At 35.8% G+C, this 11484-nt stretch overlaps 2 protein-coding genes across 2 annotated transcripts; one reads left to right on the top strand and one right to left on the bottom strand.

Annotated features, from left to right (window-relative positions):
• The first annotated feature begins 2799 nt into the window (after positions 1–2799).
• LOC106300183 (telomere length regulation protein elg1-like) lies at positions 2800–8031 on the top strand. Its single transcript, XM_013736277.1, has 16 exons — positions 2800–3212; positions 3355–3501; positions 3993–4148; positions 4222–4476; positions 4569–4636; positions 4718–4775; positions 4877–5080; positions 5157–5216; positions 5302–5381; positions 5451–5650; positions 5747–5838; positions 5904–6030; positions 6118–7079; positions 7171–7403; positions 7535–7693; positions 7780–8031. The coding sequence occupies exons 1-16, from the start codon at positions 2949–2951 to the stop codon at positions 7871–7873; spliced, it is 3159 nt and encodes a 1052-aa protein (XP_013591731.1). The 5' UTR covers positions 2800–2948; the 3' UTR covers positions 7874–8031.
• On the bottom strand, positions 8028–9817 carry LOC106300184 (UDP-galactose transporter 1). The gene is made up of 5 exons (XM_013736278.1): positions 9455–9817; positions 9132–9381; positions 8837–9044; positions 8521–8752; positions 8028–8450 (listed from the first exon to the last, which is right to left on the bottom strand). Exons 1-5 carry the CDS (start codon positions 9548–9550, stop codon positions 8223–8225), a joined length of 1014 nt encoding a protein of 337 aa, XP_013591732.1. The 5' UTR covers positions 9551–9817; the 3' UTR covers positions 8028–8222.
• Between the last annotated feature and the right edge of the window lie 1667 nt (positions 9818–11484).

The following is an 11484-nucleotide window of genomic DNA, read 5'->3' as shown; positions in this document are numbered from 1 at the left end:
GTTTTGTATACATTTCTAGTCTAAATGTTTTTGTTTACGGCTTCAAAACTTCTTTACCATCCAACCATTAATATTAACCGGCCAATTTTTAGAGTAGACTTCATTTAAAAATGTTAACTATTCAACCGATATTCACAAACGTATTTGTTTTGTATACATTTCTAGTCTAAATGTTTTTGTTTACGGCTTCAAAACTTCTTTACCATCCAACCATTAATATTAACCGGCCAATTTTTAGAGTAGACTTCATTTAAAAATGTTAACTATTCAACCGATATTCACAAACGTATTTGTTTTGTATACATTTCTAGTCTAAATGTTTTTGTTTACGGCTTCAAAACTTCTTTACCATCCAACCATTAATATTAACCGGCCAACTTTTATAGTAGACTTCATTTAAAAATGTTAACCATTCAACCGATGTTCACAAACATATTTGTTTTGTATACATTTCCAGTCTAAATGTTTTTGTTTACGGCTTTGAAACTTCTTTACCATCCAACCATTAATATTAACCGGCCAACTTTTATAGTAGACTTCATTTAAAAATGTTAACCATTCAACCGATGTTCACAAACATATTTGTTTTGTATACATTTCCATACTTGTCCCGGAAAAGCTTCAATCTCATTTCTCGACTATGTTTCATAAGCTTTTCCAGTCTACATGTTTCTCGACTGCGTCTTCTGCAAACGAAGAAACCGGGCAACTGCGTTATATAGACGCCCACAGATTTTAGAAAGATATAAGAGATATAATATTGAGTATTTCCGTAATACAATTTTTTGTATGTATAGGACGCAAATCTTTTCTTAGATTTGTTTCAGGATGCGCAGTATGCGTCAGATATTTTGTGGAGAGAGATGAAGCCTGCAGAAAACAATAGCTGATCAGATACCAATGTAAAATTCCAAAATCGTAACAAAATCTTTAAACTACAGTACTAAATCAAACTAAATCTCTCCTGTGAGACACAACCCTAATAAACCTAAACTCCAGAAGTTGAGTGGCCAAATTAGAGGGTTAGTTTCGTCTTTGTTACTGACTTAAGCGTGACAAGTTTCCTCTCTTTCCTATTCTCCTAATTTCGCTATCTTCCTATGTTTTACACCTAAATTGCTCTTCATTATAAACACTTATTCAATATAGTTTTTATTTTTATTTAATTATTATAATTAATAAATACGAATTAATACAAATAAATAACAAAATAAAGTGCATTTTTTTTACTTCAGAAAAATTATATCCTAAAGAAAAGAAAATCACTCATGAAAAAATTTAGCAACACAATAAAAAAGAATATATATTTATGAAAAGTGAGTAAAATAAAACAAAACGTATAGAGAAAAATTATTGTGTTAACATCAGCTTTATCTCTGGTTTCGGTCTTGAGATTTGTGTCAAACTAAAACACTACATTATTTATCTTTAGCCTAATCACAAAAAAAAAAAAAGAAGCAATTGTTCGAACTCATGAAGCGTGGGGCACTACTCTAAGACTAATAACCAAATGAACTAATGACAACAATATGAGATACAGGCGTACAGAAAAAGTTATAATTATAGTATAGGGCACGTGCCACACCCCACTCTGCTGTGGGTCCGCCCCTGCATGTATATATAACATGAAACTTCTTCTGCATATTCCATTAATTTTTTTCTTAAATAATAATAAAGTTCTATTTTTATTTTCAGACTACATAGATGATCACACTTGATTGTGTGTATTAATGTAAAGACCCGGATAAAGGATAAGCCGGTAAGTTAAAACTATAAATTAAGGCCCACTATGAAACCCAATTAACTATTATTCGTTTGCGAGAATTGACCCAAAAACGGTGGTGTTAAGTTTAGCGGGAAAAAGGAAACCGTAATCTTCTTCCCTCCAGAAAACTAAAATCAAACCTTATCTAAGGGCCTGGCTGGTTGGTGTAACCCGAGGCGGTTGTGGTTGCGAGAATTTGTGGATGCAGATGAATGCGGTTTCTAACGGTTTTAAAATATTTGTACGATTGTCACTACGGTTAGAAATTGGTGCGTTTGCGGGATACTTATAATTAGTTAACTACGAAATACAACATCGGTTAAATAATAAATTAATAATATTTATATTTTTATAATTACAAAAAATATTAAACATCATAATATTATAATAAATATAAAAATCATATTCATAAAATTATATTTTATTTTTTAAAAAAATTACAATATAAATTAAAATATAATAGATATATTTTAGTATTTCTATTATTTCAATTTAAATTTAATTTTTATTTTTGTATTTATACTATTTAAAAAAAGGAAAAACAATTTACCTTCTTACAATCGTAACCGTTTTAAACTTTTTAAATTTAAAAACATCAAACATAATGATTTAAAATCAAATGAAATATAAACATAGTTATTGATATATAGAAAACCAAATAAATGAAAGAATAAAATAAAAAACCAAGTTCTCATGAAACGAAAAATATTATCCAATGAAAACAAAACAAAAATCTAAAAATTTGAAGCCTCAGCTGCCACTTTCAACTATCAACCTTCGTGTAATAGATAATTTTTTTATATGTTTAATAAAATCTTAATGCATTTTGGATACATACTAGGAAAATCATATTTGATACAAGTTTTTTTTAGGGATTTTGAATGTTTCGGGTTTTAACGGATATCCATTTAAGTTCGGGTTCGGTTCGGATAATATTGATTACTCGAAATACAATAAAACAAGATCCATTCGGTATTTATGTCGAATTCATATCGGTTCGGATTCATTTTTATCGGATCGGGTTCGGTTAAGATAAACGAATCACTGAGACATCGGACATATCGTTCTTTAACCTTTCAACGTTATTAATTTTTTATCTTCTACCAAAGATCCCCAAATCCACACCAGAAAACCCTAAGCTCTAGATCTCGACACTTCAACCTCGCAAACCCTTAAATTGACCATGGACGAACCAGCCGAAGGAGGCGCGATTGCCGCGACGGCGATCCAGCAGACTCCACGGAGGAACGTCCGTCGGAAGCTTGTTCAGTCGACGCTGCTCCTCCCGCGCAAACCTGACGATGCGATCGAGTCCGACGGAGATCGAACACGCGACGCCGCAAACAACGAGGACGGCGAAGAAGGAGGAGATGTCGATTTCGGCAGCAGCCAAGGGAAGAAGACGAGGAAACAGAGGACTCCGAAGAATAACGGAGCTCCCAAGAAGGTTGATTCCTTGTTTTTTTTTTTTTTTACCAATTGTATAGATTATTATTAGGTTAGTAGCTGGATTAGTGTATAGATTCTAGTGTCTGTGATGCATTAGTATTGTGTAGCCAATGTGATAGACCTTGTAATTTCTGATGAAGATGGCTAAAGGAAAGTCGCCTCGTAAACCAACGCCTAAGAAAAATGCAACTAAGAACGGAGTTGTAGCTGGTGGTGATGATGATCAACAAACATATGTCTCTCCTCCAGTTCCTAATTTGCGTCTGGAAGCAAAACTACGAGCTGAGGTAATGTTCTAAAAATCTATAGGCGGTGACTAAGTGCTTTATAGAAGGCTAGGCGACTAGGCGTTAGCAAAATTATTGGTTTATTATATATATATTATATACATTTTATGACATATTTTAGTTTTTAAGTTTAATTATAAAATTATTGTGATGAATTATCAAAATTAGATATACAAAACAGAAGAAATTAGACAAATTTGTAGATTTATAATAATATTATTGCTTAATTTAACATATTTAGACAAATTTGGATCAATTTAAACCGATTTTAACCAATTTAAACTGTTGAATCATATAAATCGGTATAAATCGGATTTTAAGAAAATCGTTTCGGATATTACCGAGTTGTTGCTGCCTAGGCGGGCGCCTAGACCAATTTTTAGAACCTTGAGTAAACCTAAGCACAAATGGTAAAGTAGCTTCATTCACTTGGAGAATGTGATGTACATTGCGTCTGAATTTTGGGAGATTATTGGTTTTTGTTTGATCAGGAAGATTCGCGGATGTCTGCTGGCAAGCAGTTACATCCCTTTTTCTCATCTCGGAAAGGAGGTAAAAAGAATCAAGAAGCTGCAAAAGAGAATGGTAGTTTTCAGGAGCAAGGAAAGGATCAAATTGGACCTATCCATGTATTTGAGAGGTTTCAGGTATGTTGTATTACGTATAGTGTAGCTTTCTTCGATTATGTTAAACTAAGAAAGCAAAAACCTTTCTTCTTAGGATGGTTATCTGACCATTGATTGGAAGAACTGGACTTTTGTTGAGCATGTGTCTACTGCTTGGAGTTCTCATCAACAAATAAAATTTGAGTCTCTTAAACTCGGACTCAAAGAATTTGATCTGATTGAGCTTCCAACTCTTTCACATCCTGACGTGTGCGTTATCGATGATGAAAAGCCTGAAAAATGTGCTACTCAATCACAAGTTGTGGCAGAGGCATCTCCGTTAGGCTCCTTAGATGGAGCTCAAGTGGTGGTGAGTCAAAACTTCTCCTTTTTGGTCTGTGTTTTTTTTTGTTTCTTTGAACTATTCATTGACAAAAGGGTCATTTCCTGCAATCTTTCTAGGGCTGTGAAGCAGTTAACTTGTCTAATTATGGTGAGGCTACAGCAGACGTTTCTCATGAACTTCAAAGGTACTTGTATGGTTTGATATATCAGTAGCAGAACACATGATTGATTCATAATTTTCTAATCTATGCAATAATGAATTTCAGTGGCCAGTCTCGTAGTAGCTTGTGGGTAGATAAGTACCAGCCGAGAAATGCCTCGGAGGTTAGAAATTTTGAACCTCATAGTGGAAAATGCATGTTTATAATACGATTAAAGAAAAGCAACAATGACAAGTTTCTCATATTTTTTTTTACTTCTTGCAGGTATGTGGTAATACTGAAGCTGTAAAACTAATGAATGAATGGCTCTGCCAATGGCGTGAGAGAGGCTTTCAGGCAAGCCAAGACTTTTTGAGAAGTGATGCAGAGAATTCGCAAGATGCTGACTACAACTGTTCTGAAAGTGATTCCGACTCAGAAAATACTGACTGCCTGAAAAATGTTCTCTTAATCATTGGTCCAGTTGGGGTGTGTGATAAGATCTTCTATCACGAAACTGTTTTTTCTTGCTTCTACATTGCTTTCTGACTGTACATTGTTGCAGAGTGGGAAATCTGCAGCTGTTTATGCATGTACTAAGGAGCAAGGATTCAAAATCATTGAGGTATGAACGTGTTTTCCGCTAAATGTATCTGATATTGTCTAGCTACTGCAAAATGAATGTCTCTAATGGACTTTTGTCTATATAGTCTAATGCATCGGAATGCCGAAGCGGAACAGTTGTTAAGCAGAAGTTTGGGGAGGCTCTTGAGTCAAATAGCTTATCAAGGTACATAGAGTTGCAACCGTTTATGTATATGCTTGAATGTGTTTATATTCACACCATTTGTTACGGCAGGTCCTTGGAACCTCTTTTCAATTCCTGTACTGATGGCAATGGGGTAGAGGATGTGATTGAAGTGACACCTGTAGCCAACTTGAAGCCTTTAATTCTTTTTGAGGATGTAGATATTTCCTTTGCTGAAGACCGTGGTCTCGTGTCTGCTATCCAGGAGATTGCTAAGAAAGCAAAAGGGCCTGTGGTATTGACAGCCAATGGTAAGCATTTCATCCATGTTAAAAATATTTTTTTCTCACTTGTAGCTAATCTTAATTAATATACTGATTGCATTTGTATTACTTCGTTATTTACAGACAAGAATCATGGTCTGCCAGACAACTTGGAGAGGATAGAGATATGCTTTTCTTTCCCATCAACAGAAGAGCTGTTTAGCCACCTTTCTTCGGTATATATTCTGATGCATAAGCTTTCATTGTTAATTGAAATCTTCTAACATTTGTTGTTCCACAGGTTTGTGCAGCAGAGGAGGTTAAAGCTAATCCTGATTCACTACAGCGATTGACCATCTCTAGTGGTGGTGATATACGGAAAGCGATCATGCAATTACAGTTTTGGATTCAGAGTAAATCAAAAAGAGGTATAGAAAACTAGTTTTAGTCTCAATAGTTTCACTATCTATATTTATTCTGTTTATAACACGTTTGATCTCTTTAACATTTTACAGTTAGAAAGGCCAAGAACACTGGTGAGCCAGATCGATTTGATCACGAAGCTGGTCACGTGCTGCTTCCCAAGATAATTGCCCAGGAGTTTCCTTCTCAGTTATCACAGTTTGTGGAGAGTGAGATCGCTAAATCATTATCCATGGCGGAGGAAAGTTATGACACAGTCGAAGTATTTGTTGAAGAGGTTGAAAACGAGAAAATGCTTGATAGATTGTGGAGGCGGGGCATAGAAAAGAACACAATAGAAGCCAAGAAAGCAGCCATGTTAAGGCTGAACACTTGTTTTGAGGATTGTGATGAATTAGAAGACGTTCCTTCTGAACTTACCGACACTTCCTACCAAACACTGTCTCTCTCTCGGCCAAACAGAAGAAGGAAGCTCAATGTTGTGATGTCCTCTGATTCGGAAGATGAACCTCTGAGTGACATTAATGAGGTGTCCCATTCGGTTGATGTATCATGTGTACCAGAATCTTCATATGTTCCAGAAACTATAATGGATGGGGAAGCTGAGCTGTCACCAAGAGCAGTATCCTGTGGTCATTTTGATGGAAGAGTTGAAGCGTCCATGAGTGAAGACGACGATGTACAGAACTCCCTATCAACAGAGATACACATTGACAAATTACAGGGTTTTGATTGCTTGATGAATACGTGTGAGATCATTGCACAATCTTCTGATGGGACAATGATGGAAGATTATGTAGGGAGTTCTCAGAAGATGCAACAAGTAACAGATGAATGCAGCCGTATAGATTTTGGTATGGCATTCAAGGCCGCTCAAAAACCGAAGCTTGATACGGTGCAAGAATCATGGAGAAAACTCTGTTCGAGGCATGCTGATCTGAAGCCATACTTGGATTCAGAACCTGTAGAAGCTCCACAGCTTCTTGACATCACTCATCAGATAACCAATCTAATTTCAGAAGCTGATCTGACACACTCTAGATGCCTGAACTTTGTGAGTATTACATTTACACTTCATCTTTCTCTCTTCTAGATTACAGTTGTCAGCTCAGACATTTTTTAACGTATGGAGTTCACTTGTTTAGGTTGCGATGGAGCCAATGATGAACGCTTCTGGAGATCTTGACACGTCTGGCCTAGCTAATGTGCTTGAACAGATGACTTCTACTGTGTCACAGCAAGGATTTAGCTTTTTCACAAACCAAATTGCTACAACAGAATCCGTCCCTACTTCATCAGCCACAATGCAGGATTACACATTGAGCAGTGGAGGCTGCTTGGATATGAAACCAGAACCACATATTAACGTATCAAATTGGTAAATATTATCCTCCCATAGTGTTTTGAGCCATTAAAGAATAATATATCACCTTCACTTGGGTTATCTGTTGCAGTTGCAAGTCTCTTATCTTTCTCAGTATCTGAGTTGCTGTTTCTTTTGGAATGCAGTGAGCGAATGGAACAACTTTCCGGCATATTAGAGTCAGTAGTCCCACTAAGATCATTGAAAGGAAGAGCTTTCCATGAATACGCTTCATTCATAAGTCAGATTTCAAGAGCTGACCCCTCTAATGTATCTGGAGCCATAGAGAAAACCAGACGGCGAAGGTCAGTTACCAATTAGTCCACCATAGTTTCATTCTCTGAGTATACGAATGATTCACTCTTCTGATCTCCATGTCTCCTTGATTCAGGTCAAGAGAAGCTCGACATTATCTATCAATGGATCTTTCCTCAGAAGACATTGCATTCTTGAGCCAACACAGCACATATAGAAGAAACGAATAAACCAGCAGATTCAATTGTATAGATATTAGAAACGCTCCACACTTGAAGAAGAGTTTTAAAACATGTTTGCTCAGCAATAACTTAGCAGAGATTAGAGATTGACCCTTGCTTTAGGCATATGACCTTGGTGCATATTTATATATACACTCTCTACTTAAGGTTTCTGAAAATGTATTAGATAAATTAAAGATTCTACATATAAATAGGGTTGAACCATTATCTCTTCTACAAGCCATAAAACAAAACGAAAGAAAAACAAAAACAAAATGTTACTGTTCTCTAATAAGGTTTGTTTTTGAGTAAAATGCATATGTAGTAATGCTTCTTCTCTCTTCTGCAGCATCTGAGATCAGACTTTGCCTTCGAGTTTATCGTTATTAACAAGAGGAAGCAACTCCATCTTGTTCCTTGGTGTACGAGGAGTCCTAGGCGTTCCCGGCTGCTGCTGCTGCGAAAGCTTATGCCTCACGTATCCATAGAACGTGCAGCCCACAAGCGTGATCCCACATCCAACAGCATTCATGTACGATATTGGGTTACGGAATATCAACCATGACACCATTACAGCCACCGCAACCTACACAAAAACATGCTCAAGACATGCGGTTTGCAAACAAAACAATAAGAGCTTAGCATTGTGTTGTTACCTTGAGGTTTCCAGCTACGTTGAATGTGACTGCGGTTGTTGAGTGGATGACATAGAAGATGGAGAAGTTGAGGCAGAAGGCTAACACACCAGAGCTGAAGATGATGATGAGCGCTGACCAGGGAGACGGGTGTGCATCAAACCAGCTTAAGATTCCGTTGCCTTCAAGTAGTAACGCAGGTATACCGAGAATCATGGTGGCGAAAGGCGCCATGTAGTACACTGTGTTTATGCTACATAAACAAGAACACTCCATAATGAATCAAATCAAGACACAACAAGAAGCACAAAAGAAACTAAAGAGGAAGAGCACTGACCTGTCAAACTTGTAACCATGGAGAAGAGACTCAGCTAGAATGGTCTTTGTTGAAGTAGCCAAACACCCAAACAAGGCAGCACAGAACCCAAACATGTTAAAGCTAAGCTCAGTAACCGAAGTCAGAAGAATCCCACCAACAATAGGCACAAGAGACGCCCAAATACGCCAATCAAAGTACTTCCTCCACACCAGCCACTGCAACACAACTGCTCAAAACACACAAACATACACAAACACACACAATCAGATTCATCCAAACAACAGACTAAGATCAAATCTCGAAACCCCCTAACCTGTAGTAGCTGGAGTAAAGGACTTAATCGTCTGCATAAACGAAACAGGGATGTAACGGAGGCTAACATTCCCCAACACAATGTTGATGCAGAAGACGAAAGACATGGGGAAGATCCTCCTCCACCGATCTTCCGGCTCGACAACGATCAAAGGCTTAAGCTTTAGGACTTTGATCACGACGTAAGCTCCAATCGACGAACATATGAAGTGGACGCACGAAACCGATAACGGAAACTTGAAATCCAGTTTCTGCAATCAAAAATCAAAACTTTTTAAGATTAGATCACAACGAGAGAGAGAGGGAGAGAGATCAGATCAATACCTGGAAGATCCATTTGTTCATGATGATGACGGTGACGTTGAAGCCCCACCACTGGAGAATCGCTAGCAGAGATCTGAACACGCTTCCTTCTTCCATCTGATCTCTCAATACCCAGAAGAAAAGTTTGCGAATTTCGGATTCAGATCGCGAAATTAAGAGAACCCAGAAGAAGATTAACGAGTTTCGGGAAGCGAATCGGTGAGACAGAGAGAGAGATCGAGAGCTAAATAGAGAAGAGCTAATGAAAGTGAAAGTTGGAGAAGGTAACGGTGGCAGTGAGGGGCTCTTGTTCCATGTGAATTTGTTTCTTCAGCTCTCTATGAATCTCGAAACGTCTCTCTCCATCTCTCTCTTTATGCCATGAAAATAATGTTTTTGCTCTTCCGTAGGATTCCATTTTATTATAAATCAGAATATTCTCTTTTTTTTTTGGAAATTAAATTATTATTTTTTCGTCTGATTATTCAGATTCATTTGAAGTAAAAATCTAAACAAATTGACAAAGAAGTAAAGAGAGTAAAAAATGACACGAAATTGTATTTATGTGAAGGTTACTTGAGTCAACTTTCATTTTTATCTTTTGGCAATAAATTCAATTTTTCACATTGTTAAATTTAAGTTATTTGTTTCCAACATCATATGGTATACAGCATCTAATAGTAGTATTAAGTTATTGGACTATATAGTATATAATATGATATTTTAATTATACAATGTAATTTAACATTTTACCCCAAGAAAATATATAATGAAAAACCTCCATATATCACTAAATAGAATTTGAGTGTTGCATTTTACGTCAAGCAGTACTTGAGTGACAAAAAAAAAATACTAATTATACTTCTTTTTACTATTAGTGTTACATTTCAATGTGTTATAATTTTCACCAAAAGAAAGTTAGAGTGCATAATTGTAGTCTCTGTTTTTATTTATCAACATTTTCTATTGTTGTAATCGAATAATTTTGTTTGTTTTTACGTCACAATCGAAACATTTTGTTTATTTTCATCACAATGGAAATTAAATTGTTATTTCCTTGAATTTTAAATAGATTTGATTTGCGCTGTGGTATTTATCCTACGCACTTCCGAAGATGTGGGGAGATTCTTGCCGTCCGATTAGCATACTTCTCTAATGACGTTGACATCTCAATGCTACTGTCTGTTTTTTCGTTGGTTATGGAATATCTAATTTATTGGTTTATATTTTGCATACTCTATGTCTTTTTGTTCTAATAGTGTTTTATTGTTTGTAATCGATCAATATATAAATTAGAAACTGATTTTGGAATTAAAGTTAGAAAGCACTAACTATTTACTTATAGCATTTGCGCGTTAAAGTGAATTTACGGTTTTAGTATTTGTAATTGATCAATAGTTCAATATAAATAAGAAACTGATTCTGGAATTAAATTAAAAAACCACCGACAATATACTTATAGCAGCATTTGCACGTTAAAGTTAAAAGTTATCAAAACTGTATATGGACCAAGCTACTCAATTGTCTTTTATTTTTGTTCTTGTAAGCATTAAAAGAAATAACACATGCCGAATAATATTGAGGAAATTTATGAAATTGCCTTTAAATTTTAATAGGATCTTAAGTTTTCTCTGAAGATATAGGTTTGGCAGCCAAATTGTAAAAGAAAAGTGGGGATGCAAAATGTGTATTTATTAATATTGAATTGCTTTGAAGTTATACATGAAATTTTAAAATATATAACCACTTTTATGTGTACAGTTTCACAAGCAAAATGCATGATACTTATATGCGAAATTTTATGCATGAGACCGGGTTTAACATGCATTGTTCCTGCATATATATGACCATTCAATAATGTGTGTTTTGACTGTCTTGGTCAAACCATTTGCTGGTCTCACTTTGTGTGAACAATAAGATAGGGAAAATATCATGAATGAAGTAGGCAGCAAGTTTTGGTTTCCCTTTTGCATATAGTATAAGCAATGAATACTAACTTTGATTTAACTAGTAGCTAGCTACGATGGGGTAAAATGTAAGGCAAGTTGGAG

Source organism: Brassica oleracea, chromosome C6 (assembly GCF_000695525.1).
Source record: "Brassica oleracea var. oleracea cultivar TO1000 chromosome C6, BOL, whole genome shotgun sequence".
Classification (NCBI taxonomy): domain Eukaryota; kingdom Viridiplantae; phylum Streptophyta; class Magnoliopsida; order Brassicales; family Brassicaceae; genus Brassica; species Brassica oleracea.
Note: the sequence above shows the minus strand (reverse complement) of the source record. Positions and strands in the feature narration are given on the sequence as shown.

Excerpts from the sequence above, each read along its gene's own strand:
- LOC106300183 (XM_013736277.1), top strand. The coding sequence starts at position 2,949 with ATGGACGAACCAGCCGAAGGAGGCGCGATTGCCGCGACGGCGATCCAG. Across the intron at positions 5,839-5,903 it reads TGTTTAGCCACCTTTCTTCG|GTTTGTGCAGCAGAGGAGGT; the intron begins GTATATATTCTG and ends GTTGTTCCACAG. Across the intron at positions 7,694-7,779 it reads GAGAAAACCAGACGGCGAAG|GTCAAGAGAAGCTCGACATT; the intron begins GTCAGTTACCAA and ends TCCTTGATTCAG.
- LOC106300184 (XM_013736278.1), bottom strand. The coding sequence starts at position 9,550 with ATGGAAGAAGGAAGCGTGTTCAGATCTCTGCTAGCGATTCTCCAGTGG. Across the intron at positions 9,045-9,131 it reads CTTTACTCCAGCTACTACAG|TTGTGTTGCAGTGGCTGGTG; the intron begins GTTAGGGGGTTT and ends TGTTTTGAGCAG. Across the intron at positions 8,753-8,836 it reads CATGGTTACAAGTTTGACAG|CATAAACACAGTGTACTACA; the intron begins GTCAGTGCTCTT and ends TTGTTTATGTAG.